Source organism: Leptosomus discolor, chromosome 9 (genome assembly GCF_034619465.1).
Source record: "Leptosomus discolor isolate bLepDis1 chromosome 9, bLepDis1.hap2, whole genome shotgun sequence".
In the NCBI taxonomy this organism is placed as follows: domain Eukaryota; kingdom Metazoa; phylum Chordata; class Aves; order Leptosomiformes; family Leptosomidae; genus Leptosomus; species Leptosomus discolor.
In genome coordinates, this window is record NC_141399.1 from 24,683,755 (window position 1) to 24,708,478 (window position 24,724).

Sequence of the window (24,724 nt, forward strand, 5' to 3'; positions counted from 1 at the left end):
TATGGGACAAACACTCCAGTTAGAGGAAAAGTCCAGAAAAGCCCATAGGCAGTGCAGTACTTGAGATATTAAACTTCAAACAGAACCAGCTTTTCAGAAAGGTTTGAAGAGGCTTATACATCCCAATTAGATGCCCTCCTAAACCAGCACCTCAGAGGAGATTGTGATGCTCATTCTCATCAGGGCATCCTCCTTTCCCAGTGACTGTGTTCACAACCATACCATCTGGGTAAGCTCCCTCGTTTGCATTTTCCCCCCAGCACCGCTGCTTTGTGTGCAAGATGCCTGCTTTCATCTCCTACCACGGCAAGGCAGGTGACGAGTTAGACAGAAAAGGGGCTGCTCAGAAAAGCAGCTGAAGAGTAGCACAGATCCTGTCTCACATCAGAAAAGCAGAAAAGAAGGCTCAGAGCTTTGCCATGATTCGCTGCAAATGTAACGCATAGACACGGAGAAAGAGTAATTTGGGCAAAATGTTACCCAGAGGGAAGAAATCCTCCAAGCCCCATCTCACATTAAAAAATCAAGCCAACTTCAGCTCAGGTGAAGGAGCAAGGACAGGATTCAGACAATCCCAGGAGAGGGGACAGGAAGCTCTGACTGTATGTTGCCCACAGTTCCCAGCCCCTGGGCTTCTCCCTCTCCACAACCACTCATCCCCATTTATCCCAACCCCTTGTACCTCTCCTCCCTCCACACCCTGCTGAGTCCCTGAGTCTCCCCTCTTGCAAGCATCCATTCATATAGTTTATCTTCCGTTGGAAAACACTTGGAGTGCCTTCTCAATTTTCTGCTGCACTGACTTTACATTATTGCCTCCTTATCTCCTGGAAAAAAAACAAAACTAAAAAGCAGATTAGTGCAACCTGATTTCCAACGGTGGCCAAATTCAACCTGACACCAGCTGGGTGTGTATCAGGTTCAAGGATACTGTATGGCCTGTAATGGTAATCTGCCCATGGGTGACCCAGCGGGGCAGAAAGCCCTTGGTGTGCCTGATGCAGACAGAGGCAATGCCACTTGCATGGCTCACTCATCCAAAGACCTTAATTAACTCTTTCCTGAATGGCGTTTTCCCTCTGCTGTTCCTGAAGAGTAGTGAATATTATGCAGACATTTGGGGATCAAACAAATAGTCTGGACTAATCACACTCCCCTTGCTTTGTGTGTTGGTGCTAAATGTCAAGCCTGCCTTTCCTAACCAGTCACATTTTAGCTGTCCCACAATTCGCTAGCAGACAACAGTACTTGTTGTCCTTTATATCCACATTATATAACTGTGCCTCTTCATGTGGACAAATCTCTCCAGTATCATCTTTAACCACATTTTCCCATGTACGTAGATGGCAATTTTGAGAGAAAAGAACATTAGGAACTCATTCTTGTGAATCATCATCTTGTGTTCAAGACCACATGCGACCGTGCTTTCAAAGCCTGCCGACCGAAAGAAACAGCTTCTGCAGAAACAACCCATTGCAAGAGGAAAAGTCCTAACAGCAGTCTAACCTGAAGCTGTATTTTCACAGAGGCTCTGTTTGACCTCCCTGTTTCCAAACACCTCAAATTATTCACCTGTTTGCCTGTGCCCAGAGGGCTACCAGGAGCCTCATGGCCACCACCAACAACCAAGAACCCCGCCCAATGGCCCAACCACCACCTGCTGATCCTGTCCCAGCTTGTTTCCCAACCCCGCAATACCTACACAGGCATTGCTAAACCAGCAGGTAACGCGACTAATTCTTGCTTTCTTCCACTGCTCCATGCTTTGCCAGACTCCCTCACACTGCGCCCAGTGCTCCATTCAATGGAGTTGATGCAGTGCTGCAGAAATGGAGGAGATGCTGAGGCTACTCGGGGAGACAAATTCTCAGCCTCTGCTGTCAAAGCTCCATTTCTGATGATAAAAAAAGATATCTGAAAAAATTCCTGCAAAGCCAATCTCTCTTCCTCTGCAACAGCTCAGAAATACTGTTGTTCTTTTATCATAGAAGAACCTATTTCATTTTTTTTGTATTTTCAACTGCATAAGGAAGATTTTTCGTTACCTGTAGAGTATTATACAGCACAGTCAAGTATTATGAAGTGCCTTGCTTTCTTTATAATAGAAGTTTGATTCGAGACATAATAGTTTATATAAATTATTATGTAAAGTGAAGAAAGGATTTCCTCACCCAATTAAACTTGCAGACCCTTGAGAAAGAAATTCAGGAACATTTCAATCTAAAAACGATTTGAGAAACAGATATAGAGAATACATGTGATCTCTTAAAAAAAAACCACCACAAAACCAAAAAAAATGTGTGCACTTAAATCCAGAACAAAAAATATCTCTTAATTCAAGTAACTCGACAGAGCTTAACTAGCTTGAAATAGGACTAGGAAGAAATTACAGAAACAGGTCATTTTAGAATTAATGCAGGTATTATACAGTAAATATTTTCTCTGATATTAGTAGATTGGGATCCCTTTACAATAGGGACACCCATCTGCGAGAATAACTATCCAGAAATAAAGTGATGAAGCATAGCTAGTTATCCTGGGTAAGCCAGGACATGCTCTCATTATTTACTAGAAGCTGAAAGGAAAAAAAAAAAGTCGCATTAAAGGAAGCCACGACAGGCCTGTACATATTAGTTTTGAGGATGTTCACTTAGACTGAGAAGAGGATGTAACTAATAATTTTCTTATTATGGCTTTTATATCTTGGCTGCTGTTCCACTGAAAGATGGATTAAGTACCACATCTGTTTGGCTGAACTTCCCATTAAAAGCTCTGTGATGACCTTTCATTCCCAATAGGGTGTTTTGGTTGGTTGTGTTTTATTTTTTTTTTAAAGTCTCGTAACTACATTAGGTCCTCCAGAACATTACCCTGAGTAAAAATGGCTTCAAATGTAAGAGACAGAAATACAATAGGAAATAAATACATCAACAGTGGACTGGCCCACAAATTCAATTCACAAACCTCCCAGATTTCCACCCTACAGATGACCAAGGGGAGACCTCAGTCCTGCTGGGACACACCCGAAGCCCTGCTCTGGTCCACAGCCCAGCTGAGTGAGCACACTCTGGCACAGTCATCGCTGCCAGGGCCAGCTTTCAGCACCAGCAGGTAAAACGGTTAGTAGACAGAAGGAAACAAACACTAAGTCCATGTACCATAATATTAAGACATTTCACATGAAGATAAGATTTTGCAACTTGTTAAACACACACAAGCAAATTTTTCTAAACACCTCACAGGTTCAGCTTTTAATGGGATATAATATTTCTGACTATAGTGATTATCAGGACCTGTGTACATCTGTATCGATCTAACTTGATAGGGAGCTGCTGGAAAAACAACCAGGAATGAACCTTAGCAAACCCAGCTGAGTAATTTCTGATTCAAGGCTTCTTAGGTAATTTAAAAGATGGGGAGAAGTTACTCCTTTTGAGCATCAAGAGAAGCGTGGCCAGCAGGTCGAGGGAGGGGATTCTGCTCCTCTGCTCCAGTCTGGTGAGATCCCACCTGCAGTGCTCAATCCAGCTCTGGGGACCCCAGCACAAGAAGGACACGGACCTGCTCGAGCGGGTCCAGAGGAGGCCACGAAGATACTCAGGGGGCTGGAGAACCTCTCCTGTGAGGACAGGCTGAGAGAGTTGGGGTTGTTCAGCCTGGAGAAGGCTGTGGGGAGACCTTACAGTGGCCTTCCAGTGCTTAGAGGGGGCCTATAGGAAAGATGGGGGCAATCTTTTTAGCAGGGCCTATTGCAATAGGACAATAGATAATGGTTTTAAACTGAAAGAGGGGAGATTCAGACTAGATACAAGGAAGGAATTTTTCACAATGAGGGTGGTGAAGCACTGGCACAGGCTGCCCAGAGAGGTGATAGAAGCTGCAACCCTGGAAACATTCCAGATCAGATTGGACAGGGCTCTAAGCAACTTGATGTAGCTAAAGATGTCCCTGCTCACTGCAGGGGGGTTGGACTAGATGAACTTTAAAGGTCCCTTCCAACCCAAACCATTCTATAATTCTCTGATTTTCAACTAAGGAGCCTGCCATGGGAAAAGACTAGCCCTAATCTGCAGCTTCTGAAAGGAAGCAGCAAATACATGTTTAAGAAATAAAATGCCCTTACCTATTGAACTTTAAAAGGAAAAAAACCCAAAACAAAACAAAAAACGAACAAAACCAAAAAAACCAACCCTAGGGTAGTGTGTTAATTGTGATTAAATTCACATAGCCTTTTCTAGAGCTGGAGAAATTCAAGTGAAAAACTGGGAGTCTTCTCCCCGAAAACAGAGACAAGCCTGGCTAAAGAAATTTTTCTCATCACCCCCCTTTCTCCCAAGACATTTCCATGTGAAAAAACCATTAATTCCCACTCTAATAATATACACGTAAAATGCATGTTATTAAAAGAGCATTTCAGGCACTAGATCCCAGCGTGTGTTCCAGGCTTTCAGCTACCCAGACACAACACGTTTCCTACTTAGGAAGGCAGCACATCACAGGACGTGCCAGATCAGCCCTTCTCGCTCTCTCCCCCAACTATGACATTAAATCCAGAAAATTTCTCCGAACCCCTTTCCGCTCTTTCAATTAACCTGATTATAGAAATAATCTGCGGCATTTCTCTGCTGCAGTGCAAAGAAATAGCGCAGTGGGCAGCCTCCCTGGGAATTAATTAGTATCAGCTCACTATGCTGAGCCTTTTATTTTGATAAAACCTTGGTTTTCATCAAGCTCTAGATGAGAAAGTTTTCAAAGACCACTCATTTTATATTAGCACTCTTGAAATATAATTTGATTTACTGCAAATATAATTCTTTTTCTAAAAGATGTATTTTTAGTTTACAAATCTGCAAGAGTACAAGTTGGAACTCCAAGAGCTTCCCAGAAGCTGTAGTTAAATTCCAGATACCTCAGAAAAGGGTCCTCAGAAGTATTAAGCAAAGAACTTCTTGCAGGATGAGGCTGCAGGTTCAGCCAATTTCCAAAAACTCAATGGTTTGAATATCATAAATAGAAGTAATAATAAAACGCCAAAATCTAAAACCAGATTATCATCCCATACAAAAACACTAGAGCATTTTTAAGATCAACAATAAAGTTCTTGAGTCACAAAGTGATTTACTTAAAATACGTTAAAGCTTTGTTTCCAGAAGTTTTCAAAATTAGGAATTCTAAGAAGAATTTATTGACTGCAATGAAACAAAAGTTTTAGCACAGATCTCCTTGGAGCTGCAATTTCATTTTAAAGATCAAATTTCTCAACTTTCTAGAACATTAAAGTATGACAGCACATGATCAGCACCATCTTATACACAGTATTCAAGAGAAAGTTGATGTATCTGTTGCAGCATAAAGAAACCGTTAAAATATTTGTTGAAGCAAGGCTCAGGTAGAACTATACCTAACAAGTTCACAATCCACCTAAACCACTCCAGGTACTTTTTAAAGAAAGCACTCGATAATTCACAAACTAAAGAAGATTTTTATATTTATTTTTTAAATCATTCCAGCATGCTTTGCCTACCAGAAGTACACCATATATTCTGCACTACCACCATTACAAGTGCTACATACTGCCATTAATTTAAAAAATCTTTTAGATTTGCACTCTTACTTTAAAGAGTCTTTTAACAAGGTATAATACCCACTGCGATGATCTTATTTAATAGTTGCTGAACTTAGGAGGACCTTGACAATTTTAGATTCTTGTATTTATCTCACCTGTACAAACATTTTATCCTTATTATGACTATTGCACATTTGTGTGAGGTTTTTTAAAGTAACTCTCACAACCACCTTATGGATATGCAATAAGCAAAGACCAAGCAAACAAACAGTAAACACTTGCCATGAATATGAAAGTAAACAGCAACTCAACAAGAGAGACCAAAGTAATCTATATCAAATCACAACACAGCCATTACCTAATGAATTCCCCACGCCACTTGCAGTAGTGTTACCAGAGATATCATGTCAGCTATTCAACAAAGCTTAACACTACAAAATGAACCCAGATAGCGGGTATAGTGTTCCTCAAAATGATTTCTTAAAGTAAAGGTAGAATTACTGGAAGCATTTGAACATGTATTTTCACCTCCGCAACTAGGGTTAAGGAGAAGTCAGTCAACTGAACCACTGACTCTCTAGTTACGTTGTAGAAATATGTTTATTTACAAATATGCCAATTTTGCATTGTGTTTTCCTTTGTGGAGATCACAGCTCTGGTATACATTTATATACCGTCACTGCTGTACACTGTATGGTTACATAGTTGCTTTCACTATCTCTCTTCAGTTAAAAAAAAAAATTCACTTTAATCTTGCAAGAGAAATAACACTCAAGACTAGCTATCATCACATCACCATCACTGAAAGGAATTCTCTGCAAGGAATTCTTTTAAAATTTGCATGGTAATTTTGGGCAGACCTAAGAATAAAAGCTGCTGCTCTGGGAATGTTATTACATTTCAAAATACATAGCATGATTAAAACACAGATTGAATATAATGTTTATTGAAAGAAATGCAGAAACCCTGGCTCAAGGTTTTTAAAACTTTGGTACACGAGCACCTTAGAAATAGTATGCAACTTCTTTTTTTTTTTTCCCCTCAACTGAGCTCATTAAAACAGGAAACGGGTAAACAGGCTTTCATAACCAATTATTCATCTGTCTTAGACTTCTAACTAAGAGTAATTAACATTTCAGCATGTTTAAGATCTTCCAGTTAAACAAGTCTTTCCATTTTTCCACTCACGCAATTGAACACTCTGCTTTGTCACAGATTATAGTTTGTTCTGACCCTTAAATATGTATCCTCTGAGAAAAATACATGCAAAACAGTACTAAATTGATGGAAAAACTGAATACATGTCATTCAGAATTGATGTAATGACAATAAACAAGGAGTGGTTTTTAGTTAATTCATCCAGGCTGGGAAATTACTTCAAAACAGACTTGAAGCCCTCCACAGCATCCCCATATAGATGGCTCGGTCACCCATCGATTATTATACCAATATGCACCTTATAGAACAATATAAGTGCTATAAATGATGCAGCATGCCCTCAGGTTTGCCAGGCTGTCCCGGGGGTGCAGTGAAGCATTGCCCCTCTCCAGCATGCTCCAGCCACAGTGGGACCCCACCTTGCCCCAACGCACCCCTGGTCCAGCTACCACCCTCCATCTCCATAGAACCAGAGAAGCATCTCTGCAGGACATGCCGTCAGCACAGGCTGCAGCTCTCCTTACAGCGCTCATCCCCAATTAGTGAGAGTTTGGCATCTTTCACAAACTTAAACTTAGGAAGAGCAAGACAAGACTAAGAAAACTCATCACTTCTAGTGGTTGTCAAAAAAAAATTCAAAGGTGGTTTTTTCAGCCTTCAGGAAGTAAGACTGTCCAGATGCTGTGCGTGTACATCCCCCCGTTGTCCACAGCACATTGGGCAAGTACATCAGGGTAATGACTCAAGGAAACAAGGCAACTTTCAAGAAAATGGATATAAAAGGGAAAGAGAAATTCTCTAGCTGCCCCCATTGAAGGAAGAACTGCAGAAAAAGCACAACCCTAGTAGCTGTAAAATCCACAGAAAAGCACATTCAGAAATAACCAAACTGAGAAGCAGGTTCATAGGGAGTTCATATCTTATTAGGTACCAAGGATTCCAAATACAAGATGATTTCATTAGTTACCCTGCTGACAGAAATAAATTTTGAAATACATGCTATGTATCTTTTGAGATACAAAGGTCACAGTTCACAAGAAATTACAGAGCACTTTCTTTCTTCACACAGAAGTTAGCTTAGTGGAAGTGTTTTAATTGCTTTTTTTCTTTCTCTAGCAGAATTCATAAATTACAAATTCAGCTCTAAAAAGCAGAAGTAATGCAACTAGGAAAACATGCACAAAATATACAATAAATAAATTTTATCAAAGCTTTTTTTAAAAAAAAGCATTTACAGCATGCGTGCTGTTAAATCATTAATTGCAACATCAGAATTAGGGTAGCTAAGCATCAACAAGGCAGTCAGAAAGACTACAAGTATCAGTCATTACTAAGAATCAGAAACTAACAATTATTGCACAAGAGATTATAAAACGCCTCCTCATCTAGTCTCACGAGATGCTACCTCATTTTCCTCTATTTCTCTGCAAAATCTGATTTCTGTCTCAGGTTCATCAGGATTTTTAAAAGGATCAGAAGCTACCACAGCTGAACTGACTGCCAGGCTCCTTGCTGCCTAACGCAGCTGCCCAAGAAAACACCTTGCACAACTGGAAGACTGTCGGGTGAAATAGTATCTTATGAGATTAATCAAAGAAGATACTCTCATGTGACTGTGAAGATGACCCTCTAAATAAAAGAAAGGGACATGAAAAAGAACAAGCATATTTGTATACACCCTATGGCAGTGCAGGAGGTGTTGAAGAGCAGGGCCCTGTCCTTTTAACTTTTGGAGGGGTGCTGGAGGACATGGAAGAGGAGGAATAAGAAGGAAAAAAAAGACATCAAACTGGTTTTTAAAAGCCCACTGGAAAGCTTTTATGAAGTAGCATCCATTTTTAATAAAGCCTCCCTAAAAGTGCACAAAGGAATGCAGGAAGAGGTTGATGAACCATCTTGTAACCCTTCCCTATTATGCAACAAAACCAGATCAGCATCAGTCACAGCCCTCACATTGAGAATTTGGGATTCAGCAGTGACACTGATTTAATTTTTAGGTCCCAGGTTAGTAAACTGAATTTTCTGTTACACCCTCTTCAGGCAAAGCTAAGTTCCCAAGCACAGACCCTCTAGTTTTAGTCATTCTCCAGCACCATCTTCATGCTGAAAGGTTCCCTCCAACATGGACTGCATTCCCCAGCAACACTGGTTATAAATGGAGTTCAGCAACACCACAAAAAAGGCAGAACAGTATGGACAGATATTAGTGTGGCAAAAGTCAATGAACACCCACAGTCCCCTTTATTTGCAAGAGTTGCCTTTGAATACCCAGACTCCATCATCTCAAGTGTCTCATTTCCCACACACAAGTTTGCAGCCGAAACCCAAAACTATTTAGTGGAAAGGTTTACTTTGAAGCCCACATGTGGCTGAGCACTAGCCTGTTCTCCCCCTCCATCAAAACACCTGAGAGAACTCTAAAAAAGTATATACACACTTTAACAAATGAAGCTTTGTATTTAATGCTTCCATGTTACATAAGGAAGAACTGCTGTTCCCAATAGCTTTGTCACTTGAGTAGTTAAAAACTTGTAATGCTGGCTTCATCTAAGTAAACAGATAAAATGTGTGTGATCTCAGATGTATAAGTATTAACTATTTCTCATGGTATGGGATGTCAGAATTCTCTCCAGAAGCCGTGAGCACAGCTGCTTTGCTCCTCTCATACAACAAGTCTTCCATATTAGCAGCCCAGGTGTCAATGTAGTATATTTTGTGGTAGGGGTATGTGCTTTGGCAGGGTGCTCAAGAGCGGGGGTGGAGAGGGAACACAAATTCAAGTTGTCAAACAACAACAACAACAACTTACAAAATACCTATCATTTATTCCAGAGAGTTAAAAAGAGGTTTCACGTCATTTCTCTCTCCTAACCACAGATATTTGCTACAAGTTTGTTTCTTCTACACTTTGAAAAGAAGGCTTAATCCTCTTCCACATACAAGGATTCAGAGCTGTCTATAGCCTAGAGGAAACCACAGGGTGCCTTCATAGGAGTATCTTGTATCACATGGGAATCTATCCACTTGGCTTAATTTAACACGAGACTAAAAATAAGTCATAAAATTGACCTGGGGCCAAACGCATTCTTCTGAAAGCACCTGCAGCTCTGACATCCAGTCCTCAAGCAGCCAGTGTACTGATGGCACGATGCCTTTTCTTATGATGGGGTGCCTGCAAAAACTAAGATCTCTTGGCATATGCCTCAAACAGCCTCAATCTTAACTTAGTTCAATGCCCCCCTTGTATATAAACCCAGCTGGGAATCAGAAATGAGTTGTTCACCCACTCCTCAAGTAGTTGGAGCCAAGAGACATTTGCAGAGCACACCTGCCACATTGTGCAAGAGCTGGGTGATGGAGAACCTACTTTCCCTCTTACATGACACCTAGAAGAGGTGTCCATCTCCCCTCCTGTGATGACAATACTTAGACCAAAGAAACTCACATGAACAGGGGAGATTCAATCCAAATTCCCATCCCCACCTGCAATAGTCATTGGAGACTTTACAAAAGCCTCCAAACTACTACACTTGCAGCTAAGAGAAGGGTGAGGAGCACACATCCTGCAACTTCATGTCTCCAAGATGGGAGATTCTTCCATTCTCAGATAAGAAGTGAATCCCAGGAGGAAACACTGGAGCCTGCTGGATAGGACAGCAGAGCTGTTAGCCACAGGTCTCACCACCCTCCCAGGCAGTTCATATATCTGAAGACAGAGCAACCAGCTGTTGGATGGAGCCTTCCCCCATCAGCATGCTGTTCATTTGGGTCCCTTGCTCTGAGCCAATGCAGCTCACTACTGGTACTGCTGGCAGCATGCCTAACAGGTTAAAGCTCACACTATTTGTCTGGAGAGGAACTGGCCTTAGATGCCCAAGTTTACCACCCACTGCCTGATGCAGGTCTGTGACCAGCCTAAGCTCACAGTCTTTAAGGTCTGAAATGGAGACTCCAAAGTGAGTTTCTATTTAAAGACCAAGTGATCACTGCTACTTGACACCAATGGGGCTCCAGAGCTCTCAGCAGCCTAGAATTTATAGCTCAAACTTGCTTTACATAACTTTAGTCCAGTTCAACAGTCTGACACACATTTGAGGAGGAGTAGATTATCAGCAGAACATTTCCTCTCACTTTTTTTAGAGGGAAGTTACAGAAAAATCCCCATTTGTTTCCTCAAACAGTGCTACAAGAGCTTCAAATTAACAAGGCTCTTACAGAACAAATAACTCCCAGTTATTGCATGATTTTCCTCTCCCTTCACTTTGCTCCCATCTGCCTGTGCCAGACATTTCTGAGATCACAGGCTTTGGTTAGGCTGAACTGCCACAACTACTTTTTAAATTCACTAACATCAATGAAAGGAGTTACACAAGTTATTGCAACCTGTGCAAGAAAAAATCGGAAGCCTAGAGGGCAGCAGGAGCTGATGGTACATCCTCAGAAGCATATGCAAAAACACCATACAAGGGAGAATGTAACCTGAAGAGGCAGGATCACAGATGGGCTATAAGCAACCATTCTAGGTCATTCTCCCCAATTCATTTTGCCCTATATCCTGTGGCTTAATACAAGTGTGTATTTTCTCTTCTTCTACAATTAATTTTATATATGCACAAACAACATTAAGTGTGTGCAAAACCACCCATGTTAGTCATGATTGTGCTGTTCACCAAAGGACAAGATATTCTCATCCTCCATTAGGAATCAAAGGCAATGAGTCTTACTGTAATTGAGAGACAAGCAAGCCCATTTTATTAGTGCAACACTTGCTTTATTATCTACAACAATTCTCAAGAAACACTGATATGAAAGAGAAACAACACAAGTTCAAATGCACATAACCATGGCAATTTTCCTTAATTTATCAGTAAAGCCTAGAACAAAACAAACCTATTTGCCATCAGTTTTACAAGATCTAGACACTATCAAATGTTTCAGCAGAGCGCTGCATGGGCCTGCAGCAATGAGATACAGCCACTGGAAATTTTGTGATTTCCCCTCCACCCTGCTACACTGTTCTATTTTAACAGACAGAATTGATTCTGCTCAGTCAACCACCACAGCTGTATTGGCTCCAGCAAGTACAATGGGTCACCCAAAACGTTGCGCTAACTGAAAAAATCCAGACAGCATCAGGAAAAGCAATGTTAAAAAGCTGCTTATTGTACAAAAATCTGGAATAAACACCATAATTTTAATCCTTCAAGCACATGCCCGCAAGAGAGGGGAACATCCATTTCCAAAGCAGACGTAGGCAATGCCTGTTTTATACTGCTTTTGTAAAAAAAATACTCAGTTCTAATATATTAAGTGACTGACTGTAATTTGTTCTTTTTAATAAAACCTTATTTGATAGAATATAAACAATTTTTTTATTTAGCTAAAGAAAAAAAACCTTCCTCCATCTGTTCAGTCTTACTGGGTTTTAGGCAGTTTTAAGCACTTAAAACATACTGACAGTGGCATGTAGACAAGCCCTTTCATAGCGGAATACATGGAACACAACATTACTGTGCTCAGTACAGAACCACTGTTCTGTACCCGTACTTTGCTAAAAAGTTAACGAAAAAGGTAAGGTAGTTCCTCAAAATATAGCTAGAAAAAAAAAATAGGCTGCTGTCATACATATCTACATGCACATTCTCTGAGTTAAGATGAAACAGAAAGCCTTTTAAGTAGTTTTCAGGAGAGCTGGACTACAGCAAGACTTTCAGAATTTGAGAAAGGCAAATTGGTAGCTTTAGTAACCAACTACAGCATGGCTTTCCCAAAGAAAGCACTGCCAAAAAAACGAAAGGACCAGTGGGTAACAGAAACATGCCCATCTCCTTTCAGATTTAATTTTCTTAGAAAAAGCTAGGAATCAGTTTATTTAAGTTTACTTACCTAACCAAAAATTACATTAAAATTCAAATCAACTTTGGTAAAGTGCTGCCAAGATCCATAATAGGATCAAATGCTACTTAAAGCATGTTTAATTTTCCTTTAAGAAGCCAGGAGTGAAGATCAGGTTGAATTCACAGAAAATGGCCAAATAAGAAAAAGTCCACAACTTATTCGAGTCTGCATTCTCCTATCTGTTATCCTCAGTTCATGAATAAATGTTTTGTATCCACCTGTAGCAAACAACTGAAGAACAGATGGCATTAGGTCTTAAGTTACTCCTTCCTTGATAGTTTAAGCAAGATGTATATTCCCATAATATGGCATTCATTTTACCCATTACTCCCACTACATATTTAACCACCATATTATACAGCCATTATACTGTAGTAACACAATATAGCAAAATTATTTTCTAGTAAATCACTTATGAAAATTTGATTGTGTATACTGTGACACCTGATACAAATTAAAATGCATACACACTTATATGGAAGGTTCTTGACAAGGAGGGAAGAAATCCCATCAGCTCCAGAAATTCACTTCTTGGAACAACGCTGTAGCCACAGTGGAGTTAGACAGGCTATGGCATGTTTAGTAGAGGTAATACTTTTTTTTTAAAAAAAAAGTATTGTTGGGATGATGGTTAACTGAAAACCCAGGTATGTAAGACCATTCAAGCCCAAGATGTACCATCTTCCAAAAACAAAACTCAAATTATGAGTTTACTTATTTTTTTCTTTCAGGGGTTGAGTAGAAGGGCTGTCACCACACACCGCTAACTGTACATATCTGGAGTAAGCCAAGCCACTGCTAACAAAACACTCACTCTAGAAAGTTTGGTACACACTTATTGCCAGCTGATTTAGAACTCAGTCTAAATTCATCAATCCCTATGGAGAACTGGTTGGCAACTGAGATGCTTCCTAAGGCTTAGATATGTTCAGTGACATGTGACATCCTGTGTCCACAACACAGGTGATGGCAGACAACCAGGCAGGACTTGTGATCCCCTCTTTGAGCCAAATTCTCAGTGTCTTTGACATGGGCATGATCATCTGCAAGGTGAAAGTCAGAACAGCTCAGAAGCTATGCAGCACAAGCTAATTCTGAATGGGCAAAATTCCCAACAAGCAAGCTGTTTTGGATAAACATCATGCCAAAAGGAGGCATGCACTTGACTTCTTTGGAGGGCAATGAGATTTTATTCAGATGGGAAGCCACTCATGGTTTGAAGATTAGTCCATTCCAGAGCAAGGGACCAATCTAATACATAAAACAGGCTGTTTTGTGGTTTATGTGGGAACTGGTTTTAGCAAGATCTACAAGTACCCTTAGGGAAGACAAGAGGTGTGGAGAATGAGGGTGCATGCCTGCCTTTTTACATACCAAACAGCTCATGTTCTTTCACCAGTTGATCAAAGCCTTTTTCTTATTTGCTCTGCAGAAGTGAAATAGAGGCAAAGAGGAGCTAAGACTCCTCTCTCTCTAAATAAAGAAAAATCATCACACGATTCAACAGAGATTTAAGAGTATCTATTATCTTGCAGTTTTAATAACTGGTCCAGACTCCACTGTAGAAGAGGCTCCAGCCATTCACTGTTGCAGAGAACATAACTGTATAACTCGCTGCTGGCAGAAAGGCAAGCTTCTCATTGCAAAGCAGGCAGAACAGCAGTAGGAAAATGGTTCCTCAATTTCAGAGCTACATAGGAATAGCAAGATACTGGATAAAGGTTGTTTCTAGCCAACTTCTCAGCTCTACAGAAAAAACCCAACTTCCCCTTCCTTACCAAGTTAGGTCTCTGGCACACCAAGATCAATGCTGGGACAGCACCCATGTTTTTGAATAGGCCAATGCCACTTCAGGGAAATTATGCATTTCCATGTGTAACTTCAATGAAACATGTAGAAACAAGAGGAAAAACAGTTCTGCTTCTGCATGATCATTTCATATATTCTCCAAACTTTATTTGCATAAGGCTCTCCTACTTCAGAGGAATGAAGATATGTCTTCCAATAGGACTGCCCAGTGTCACACATCTCACATGACATGCCTTTAGCTGCCCTTTTCTTAGGCCTACAGGCTGCCCAGGTATCATGCATCAGCACTTATCTTGCATCTATGTTTCCCGGCCAGTCAGACCTACCACAGAGCCTACTAAACACACAAGTAAGGATCCTGTTGCCAGCAATCAACAGCTATGCCATTGCAAGTCTGAAAACCAAACTTCCCCTGATCAGCCAGTTGTAGCAAGCTCTCCTCAGCACTCAAACCCAAACCTACCACTGCAGTGGGGCTCCTGAAGCATGGGAGATTCATCACTGCTTCCCTCCTCAACAATCCCTTCATACCCGATCCTTACAGTTAGGGCCTCTAGCCTCCACCTACCCACCCCAGAATCCCTCTTCCCAGCCTCTGCAGCATCTCTAAACTCTCCGAGCATGCAAAAACCCTGACAGCTCCAGGAACCAACAGGTGAATTGCTGTTGCAGCCCTTCTTTTAGCACATCATTACCAGTGCCACTGAACTTTCTTCGGACCTCTTCAGACCTTATTCCCTAATCATGAAACAAGGCAGCAGACCATAAATGCAAGCATGTTATACATACAAGTCAGACCGCATGTAAAGTGCAAACACTACAAAGCTCTCAGCTTGCAACACCAACTTTTTTCCCTGTCAGCTGTGGATAAGAGATGACCCAAGGGACCAGAAATATCCTTTACACAAAGTACTGATTTTAAGTCATTTCCTCTTAAGGCAACTGGACCCCACATATTTAGCATGAAGAGTTTAACCAGCATTAGAAGTGCATACAACCAACCTTTAGGCAAAATGCACTCAAAAGCAAAAGAAAGGAATCTTGTTTGATTCACAGGCAGAATCTGAAGTCTGACCCAGCTCTATTTCGTTTACTGAATTTGAGAAGCAGTCTATTAATAGTTCACTACCATATCCCAATCCCACTTCTCCATGTCAGGGCAACAGCTAATACTAACAAACACCAGCGACACAGGCACATGTTTTCATATTGACACAGTAAAGCAGAGCAAAACCAATTGTTTAAATTTAAACAGAAGTCACTATCTCAAGAATTAATTCAAAACAGACAAAATTAGTCTCACAGTTAATTTAATGAGCACATAGCAATATAAGATTCAAGCTTTCAGATACAGTCTCCTTCCTTTCTTCTCCCAAACAGATTTTCTAAATTGTTCTGTTCATTTTGACTACAAAGTTCACCCAGCCAATAAATTAACAGCATAGATAGTAACCAGCTACTGTTTCAACATGAGATGAATACTGTCAGCCAACAAGGATTCTAACAAAAGCCAAACTACCACACCAGTGAAAATCCTGTAGATAATACCTTTTTCACAAAGAAATCCCCTGGATTCTTGATACAGAGGCATAAGACATCCTCCTCCTTCCACATAATTTAATTTTGCCAGAAGTGAATTGCCAGCTAAAGCAAAGTGAACTTGCTTTAACATTGTCCATTTTACAGACTCCACTTTTAACCATGCAAACATAGCTGCTGACACAGAAACATCTGAGCCCTGGACTTTTGATATTGCTTTAAACAACTATCACAGATCTAAGTGGGCAGAAGATGGAAAACACCACCTAAAAATTTAAGAAAATAGTTGCATTGGCATCATGGCCTTCTCATACATAGGGCAACACACAAAAATAAACTGCATGCTTTTCCTTCCTCCACTCAAACTAGAAATTTTGCTTCAAGGAAAGATTATCAGCCTTAGAAGCAAAAATTCACAAGTCCACGTAGGTCTAGCATTAATGATTTTAAATGTCCTTTTTATTCACCTTGCATTAAAACAAACTCTAATCTCATCTTGTACTTTTAGAATGTTCATGCCATATTAAAAACAGTCAGCTACCAGCCAATCTGGATGAGCTTCTCATTTAAGAAACAAAAACTGAGATCAAGAAAATACATAGTATTAATATGGGAACAGATAATGAATCAAGTGAAAGAAATGTTCAGAAATGCATCCACATTTAGAACTTGAATTTTCAGTTAAGACCTGTGCCCTCTAAAAATCTGAAACTCCTGAGTAGTTGAGTGACTTAAGATATACAATTTACTTTCACAATTTTTCTTTAGTTCGGTCAGTTTGAAAAGACTGGCAATGACATAAAAAGGAAAAAATGCTATAAAACTACAAAGTAAAAGCACTTATCTCAAATATATTTAAGTTTTTCCCTACAGAACTATACTACCAGAAGCTTGCAAGGAAAGCTGCAGGTGCTGGGGTCAAGATACTGCCACCTTAGAGCATCCATTTGTGGTTCGTTTACCATTAGACCCCTTGGTTTGCTGGCCAATTGGAAAGTGTCATCAGAGCTATTCTAATACCCTTGATTTCTAATTTCAGCTATATGGGTGGGGAAGGAGAACTGACCTCTGCCCGTCCTTCACTCTCACATAGCTCCGCCAACAACATCCGATACCTGATCTGAGCTTTGTCACAGGGAGCATCAAGGACTCCACACATTCTCACACGGAGCACCTGGAGGCCAAATGTCCTGAAGAAACCAGCGTCCATCTAAGCACCGGTACACAGAGTGGAGAATAAGTCTTGGGCAACCAGTGGAAAAGCCTGGCTTCCCTGCGGTGTTCACCAACAGGCATTGCTCACCTTCCCACCACAGGTACAGCAACAGCAGGATGAGACAGTCCTTTCCACATCTGCAACAAAGGAAACTACAACTAAATACAATCAAAGAGAAGCCTAGCATTCACAGTCCAAGCGAGAACCATAAAGTACAATGAGGTCTTTGCACTTGAGATGGTACCAGGTATGACTCTTCTGCAGTTTCCCTACATGTTTCCAAAGGGAAATACAAAGGGGATTTTGAAACCATCCATCTAACTAAAAAGATTCTTTGACTCACCAGCAGCACGTTGGCAGAAGTCTATACTCCTTACTCATGACCTAACATTTCACTTAGGAGTGCAACACTGAAATACTGTTATGCTGAAGCCTCACCAAACAGCAATTGTATGCCACCAATTAGAATTAATTGTAGCTGTTGAAAAGCTTAGAATGCAAACCCTTCCAAACTGCAAGGGCACGCTAATCCTGCTCCAATACTTCAGTTTCAGAAAGGAACAATAAACTTATTTTCTAGCTTGAATTTGACTACAGCTTTCACATCTTCAGACAGGTCTAAACCCCAGATCTAGTTTGGTTAGCATTTGGATCCTACCCTAATCCAAGCCATAATTTCTGTTCTGAACCCTAAAGCCATCTTTTCAATGAAATAAAACCACTGAACAAGAATGGCTTGCAAGGTCTTTGTACAGACGGACAAAAAAAAAAAAAAGAGACACACAGTCAACGGTACCACTGGGCTGAAAAAATGCTGAGCAAGGACAGAGGATTAATGTCTGCACGGAACCTCAATACTGTTAGTTTTTAACTCCCCAGCTCTAAAAGTAACAAGCACAAGTGCATCTCCAGAAGAAAGACTGAGCACAATTTGTTGCCATTTGTCCACAAAAAGGCTCTGGGATGGTGGTGTGAGACTGCAGAGGAAGTCATTTTGTCTTCAACAATATGGTGGTGATGGCTTCCACTCAGGCTTCTGCTATGCATATCTGAACTTAAAATTTCTACAGAGAAAGAGACAAATGGGAGCATATCTAACTGGCACAGCTTACATAATTTTCAAAATGCCATGAATGAAGTGATTACTTGACAGCACCCTCTGAATGTTTTCCCAACAAAGCTTCCTAGCTGAATTAAGAGGTACTCTACAAGTCAAAAAGCCTAAGATGACACACAGCTATTCACACCTCTCATGATTGCTTCCTTCATACAAACTCATCCTAGAAGCAAGGCTTTAATCCCATGGTGATTAAAGACTTGTTATTCAGTTAGTTTCCCAATCCAGACCAAAATACTGGCTTTCAGAATTCTCATACCATTGCACATCACCTGCTCTCTGGCATCACCTCCAGATCTGCACAGCACACAGACAGCAGTGTTTAAGGAGAACCAGCAGCCCTTGCCTACTTCTATGATTCACACCAGTTTCTCTAAAGCAGTTGAATAATGAGAATTTTCTTTCTACAATTAGAGGCTTAAAGCAAATTCTGTATTAAATTGAAAATATCTAGTAGTAAAAGCTGATTTAAGCTGAAGCACATATAATAGAAGCTACTGGGAATTAGATTATTTCCTCATATGCAGTCAGTTCAAGAATTCCTAAACAAGTGTAACTAGGAATAAGAAAACCAGTCACCAGGTGAGCTTCATACTGCAGTTTTCCCAATCTCTCTTAGGTGTGACCCAAACACTGGAATTTCAATACACTGTTCTCCAATATATTTGGCAATCTTTTGTAGTTGAAGCTATTCTGTTACAGAAAATGTTGAAAACTTCTATTTCAATTCCCCTGCTAGAGCACACCGAGAACTTCTGGCAGCAAGCTGAATTCCTGATCTGTGCAACGGCTCCACAGTGACAGAGCCGGGCTGCGCTGGTCAGGTCAACAGCTGAACAACATCGCCTCGTCCTATGCACAAACCTCCCACAGCAACCCAGTTATGATCCGAAATGAATTTCAGGCTGCCAAAGTAAAAAGCCTTACACACTCAGGCTTCAGTTTCAAGCAGAAGCCAGACAGAGCCCAGGCCTGCCTGCAAGGCTCTCCTCCCAGCAGTGCCCGTCTCACTCAGCTCCCCTTTAAGTCCCCTTGGCAATCCCACAGCATCTCCCCCTCCTTCCCCTGGGAGCCCTCCAGGACCCCCTCCAGGCTGGGGTGCAGAGGGGTTAAACCCCTTACCACCAGCCCATCCCATACCTTGCCCAGCTGCTGTGGATCTACATTCTGCACCCCTGTCTAGTAAAAGCCAGGGGAATGCATGATTTATGAAGACTGAGAAGTGTTCCTCATAATTCTCAAGGCAGTATGCTGCAGGGAATTACGACTGTATTGCGCAACTAAATCTGAATGTGCCTGTACATCCATCTGCAGCTATCCCAGGAAGCCAGGAGTGATTTACAAACAGATTGGGCCAACATTAAAAAAATAAACAATCAAGAGCTCAGGCTTATTATATCACATTATTTACACACTATTCTCACACACTCTTGTAGGCCACAAAGCTCAGTCTGCCAGTGGGAGTTTAAGGACCCCAAATTATAACTAAGAGTTAAATCTCCTAGTTCCCACCAAAATTAGAGTGGGAATCAGACTAAGTAATAGCTCAAGAAAAAAAATATGTCTCAGGTTTTTCTCTTAGATAGGTCTCATTCTAACAGAATGAGGTAATATACACTAAAAGCTTCACAAAGAAAAAAATAAGTGCATACTACTGTCATTTTTGCAGAAGTGAGAAAATAAAAGTCACTAAGAAAAGGGTAATAGCCATGTCCCAAACCAGCAAAAGACTGTATCTAAACCTTCACTTTTTAGATATTGCTGGATGACTTCACTCTAAAGATCTAGAGATCAATCAGATCTTTTATTTAAAATCTTCCTTTGAAAAGGTATTTAGATAGACTGGTCCTTGACCTAACAGAAGCACTAGTTCACAATGGCTTAAAAAAGGGAGGCATTTTCAGAGGTTTGATTCACAAGAAGCTGGCTGACAGTCACAATTTCAGAGCAAGGGAAAGGGCAAGTGAGGGGGGAGCAGATCTTCAATCTTTATAACAGCATAATACATTTATATTTGTAGCCAAAGGAAAGTTCACTCCTGCAAATGCACTTCAAGTCCATTTATGTTCGGTGCCTTTTTAATATAGACCTGCTGCTCCACACCTGCTAAATCAAGCTGCTGCTTTCAGAAACATTGGCCTGAAACAGCTGGGGTAGGGGGGGGAAGAGAGGAGCTCCGTTCAGCGCTTTTGGGCACAGAGAGAGCAACTCATGACCTCTTTATGCAATATGACAGGCCCCACATTAACATCCTTCATGTCAGCAGCCAGCTCCCAGGGCCGAGAGGGTTAAGCCTGGGAGGAGTGTACATAAGGTGGTGGATTAAGAGCCAATGAGAATATTGCGCTATAGTTAGACACTGGATACTAAGCGATGGTGACTATAAAGGCTGCTCAAAGCTGAGCTTCTGTAGATGACACCAGCACATTGCCCATAGCTCCTAGGCTTAAAGCAGAAAAAACATAGGAGGATCAGCTCGGCTTACCTGGAGTTCACACCATGCAACTTCCACCCACGTCTCCGTGTCCAGACCCTTATATACCGTTTTGAAGGATCCTCTCCCAAGTTCAATATCAAACTTTAAGAACCTGCCATCCAGCGAGGTGGCAACCGCTTTCATATCAGCCTCCTCCTCGGGCTCCTCTTTCTTAGCCTTGCTCTGATCTTTGGAAGCATCTGACGCCTCTTTCCTCTCCACGTCTTTGCCAGGTTCCTTCTGCTCTTCAGCCCCCACCACGCTGCCAGGGGCTGGCGCTGCCTTCAGCTCCCCAGAAGGCTCAGCCTCCAGGCACCCCTTCTCCACGGCTCCCTGCCCGGCCTTCGCCCTCTCCGCAATTATCCTCCTGGTTTTAGGGAGCAAGATAATTTTCCTCTGATGCTGTGACTCGGGAAGGTCGAAAGCAGGTTCCTCCTGGTCCGAGTCCACCACGCTCCTCCGCAGGAACCGCTGATGGACCATTTTGGGATCCCTGGAGCAGGGGGCGCGGAGCGGCGGGGCAGGTGCTCCCGGCGTCGCAGCAGCGTCCGCCCCGCTCCTCCCGCCACCGACGGGCCCATCCATATTCATGCTCGTCTCCGCAGCCGGGGGAGCGCAGGGCTCGGCACTCGCTGGAAACCCGCCACGGCCGCCGCCTCCTCTGCCTCCCCGCCGAGGTGACGATCTGGCATCGCCCCCAGTTTCCATTAGGTCTGAGGTTTCAGCGCCCGCCACCGCCCCCGAGCTGGGGAAGTCACCGTGGTCCATGCCCGCGCTGAGCCGCCCCACCGCCACCTGCAAGGGGCAAGGCAGAGCGCAGCGCCCTGACGCACCGCCGGCCGCCACTCGGGCTCAGCCCCGGTGCCCGCTCCCGCTCCCCCACCCACCCGCGGGCGCCCCCGGCCCCGGGGCTCGCCCCAGCGCGGCGCTACGAAACAGAAGGGCTGCGGCGAGCCGGGCTCCTCGGGCTGGGCCGCGCCGCAGCCGCCCTGCCCGCCGCTCGGGCGGCCGCGCGGCCCCGCGGGGAGCGCCGGGCTCAGGTGCACGGCGGGGCCGCCTCACCTGCGGCGGGGAGTGGGGGGGGCGGGCAGGGCCGCGCACAAAGGCGCGGCGGAGGCGCTTACTTACGTGCGGAGCGGGGGGCTGCCGTCCTCACCGCCATGGACGGGGGATGAGAAGGGCGGCGGGGAGAAGGGGCGGGTACCGCCGTGCGTGCGCCTGTCTGGGTGTGCGCGCCGCGGAGAGGGTGCCGAGGGAGCCGGCCGCCGTCAGCGGAGCTCCGCGGCCCGCCCTTGCGCGCTGCAGCACGCCCCTGCCCGCAGTGCCTGCCTCACCGCCCCGCGCCCGCCGCCTCAGGGCGCCGGCTGCGCTCCTTCCCGCGGCGAGCCCTGCGGCAGCCTCCGCCGCGCCCCCATGGGCCACCGCCCCCCCGCGGCCCCACACCCCACCGCCCCCGCGGCGCTTTTGTCAATGGAAGATGCTCCCCGGCGAGCGCCCCATTTAAGGCACCGGCGCTCGGCGGCCGCCAATGAGGCTGCGGAGGGCGGCCCCCCCGCCCGGCCCGGCACGCCCACCCGCCGGAGACAATGGGAGGGTCCTCGGCCCTAGCACCGCTCGCCCCGCGGGGGCTGGGAGCGGCGGGGGGGCCTGGGGCAGCAGCCGTCCTCCGCGGGCAGGTGCCCCCTTGCCGCTCCTCCCCGGAGCATCTTCCGTGGGGTCCGGTCGCAGTCTGCGGCTCCCGCGGTTCGCCGGCGGCACCCAACAGCCGGTTGTTCTTGGGCGTAGCGAGAGGGAAGGTCCCCTAGAAGAACCCAAATATTCTTCCTACTCGTCGTTTTTCCGAGTCCAAGGTGAAACAGGAGCAGGGAGTAACTCACGCCTGGCATTTGCTAACACAGCCTGGCACCCTGCGCTTCCGTGCCTCACTGCCGCCACACGTATCTGGGTGTTTCTTTGTTTGGGTTTGTTTTTTTTTTTTTTTTCCTTCATTCTTTTCAGGTCGTGAATCGTTCTCTGGCCGTTGACCTCCCGGTTCGTTAGGACGGACCCTTGGCACCAGGCTAGGCTGAGGTAAACGTGGGTCTGAAGACCAAGCTGTCGGGTCGGATTGGAGGCACGGAGCGCTTGCTGTGTTAAAGGCATATTGCACGGGCCCATCGACAGCTGTGACATTTCTGCTCTGTAAATTCATGAAAGGAGTCTGGTCTCCACTGCCGTCAAGCTTGCTTTCTTAAGTGTTAGGTTCATACAAACATACCATATGTTCTAGTAATTAAAATTTAACTAAATAAAAAAAAAAAAAAATTAGGTTTACCAAGTAATTACTCCCTAAGATTTCTGAAGGAAAGGAAGTTGACTGCCAGGCAACCATAATTAGTTTTTCTTTTAATTACTTCATTTTTAGTTAAGGATGTTGAAAAAAAAAAAAAAAAGGTTTTAAAATGAGAAAACAGGAGGTTATTTTAAATAGAATCTCTGGTGGTTTGATTTAAAGAAACATGACTGATGACTAATAACTCAGCATTATGGATCTTTCAGTGGTTTGTTTTTCGAAGTGTTCAGATACATATGATATTTCAAGGACTTGCAACGGTGTCATAAAGCACAAGTTTGCAGGATGTATACAGAATTACCTGCTCTTAGTTCTGTGTGCTGCGCTCTTCTTACTCCACAGGCAGAAAGCAGCATGAAGGTGCCAAAAGAAAAGCAAGGAAGGTTAAGAGCCCTGACACCATCTGCTAGTTATTACATAAACTTGACCTAGAACACTCTTCCCAGCTAGAGAAATTCCCACCACCATGGAGAAAAAAAGGACAAGATTCAGGCTAATGAGATGACTAAAAGTAACAGGGAACGTTCACTCAGCAGGTGGACAGAAGGAAATGGGGAATATTCTAGAGCCAACCAAATACTAAAACCCAAAACTGTCAATCAAGAAAAAGGTGGGGGAAAAAACCCAAACTTGATTCCCCCATTTGCCTTTCACTGCCAGGCCTTCTTGGAGGAGGGCAAGTATCTACACCTTCATCAAACGAGCCTCAGGAGGCCACACAGGCACTGCTGAGCTGCACCGGTGACTCCTGACCAGTCCTCGGCGCTGGGCAAGTGAAGCAAGACTTGTGCTCACAACAGCTTTCTCATGGCTGAGTTTCCTCTGGTGTTTGCTGTGCTGTCCCATGTCAAGATGGTGCCTAGTGCTCTGCCCACGGCCAGATGGCTACTGAAAAATTAACATAATTTGCATGTCACAAACTTAACCGTGCTCTGCTGTCAAGTGCTCTGAATCTGTTTACATGGCTGATTTTGAATAGTACTCACACAGAAAGAAAAAGCTTCTTCCCACTCTCACTGTTTGACATTTTCCACACATTTGCTCAACATCCTCAAGTGACGAACCCTGGTCAGCAGTCCAACATAGTGGAGCAGCGGGCAGCGGCAGGAGGGCCAGGGACTAGTACAGCACTCTGGCTGTGTGACACGTACAGAGCAACATGGCAGAGCCTAAGTAGCTCTGGAACTGGTGCACAGTCTGATCCAGTGCTAACGATGACCTTCCCCAGCAGAGTGATGCTCCCTGACAGACAGAATCGTTCTTTAGCCTTCAGGAGCTGCCTGTCCAGGCCTTCCTGGGTGTCAGTGACCACAATGGCCATGGCAGCTGGAGAGAAATTCAGCGCTTGGTTCTCTAATGTTTTCCATTTGAGCCATCCCACAGCCAACCTGCCGTTCCAGTGTGCACCCCTGCTTGGCAAGGAGAGCTTGACAACTACACAGGGTGGACTTTAAGGAAATCTAAAGGTAAAAACTGACACACTCTTCATTTCTACCATCTTGCCAAAGACGCCTCAGCTGATGCAAGCCAAGTTTCCATGAGCAATTTTACTGGGTTTCCTCTGCCTGCCCCAACTTACCCAGAACAGAAACACGTTATTGATTCTTTTGCTG

General features: G+C 43.6%; 1 protein-coding gene across 2 annotated transcripts in view; it reads right to left on the reverse strand.

Annotated features, from left to right (window-relative positions):
* WNK2 (WNK lysine deficient protein kinase 2) overlaps nt 1-21,547 on the reverse strand; it is a 114,088-nt gene extending 92,541 nt beyond the window's left edge. Inside the window, exon 1 of one of the 2 annotated variants that reach the window (XM_086469665.1) lies at nt 20,789-21,487. In XM_086469665.1, coding sequence (XP_086325791.1) covers nt 20,789-21,487 — 699 coding nt within the window. Of the gene's footprint in view, nt 1-20,788 lie in introns of both variants that reach the window. The other variant, XM_086469664.1, reaches the window with a different exon arrangement.
* Between the last annotated feature and the right edge of the window lie 3,177 nt (nt 21,548-24,724).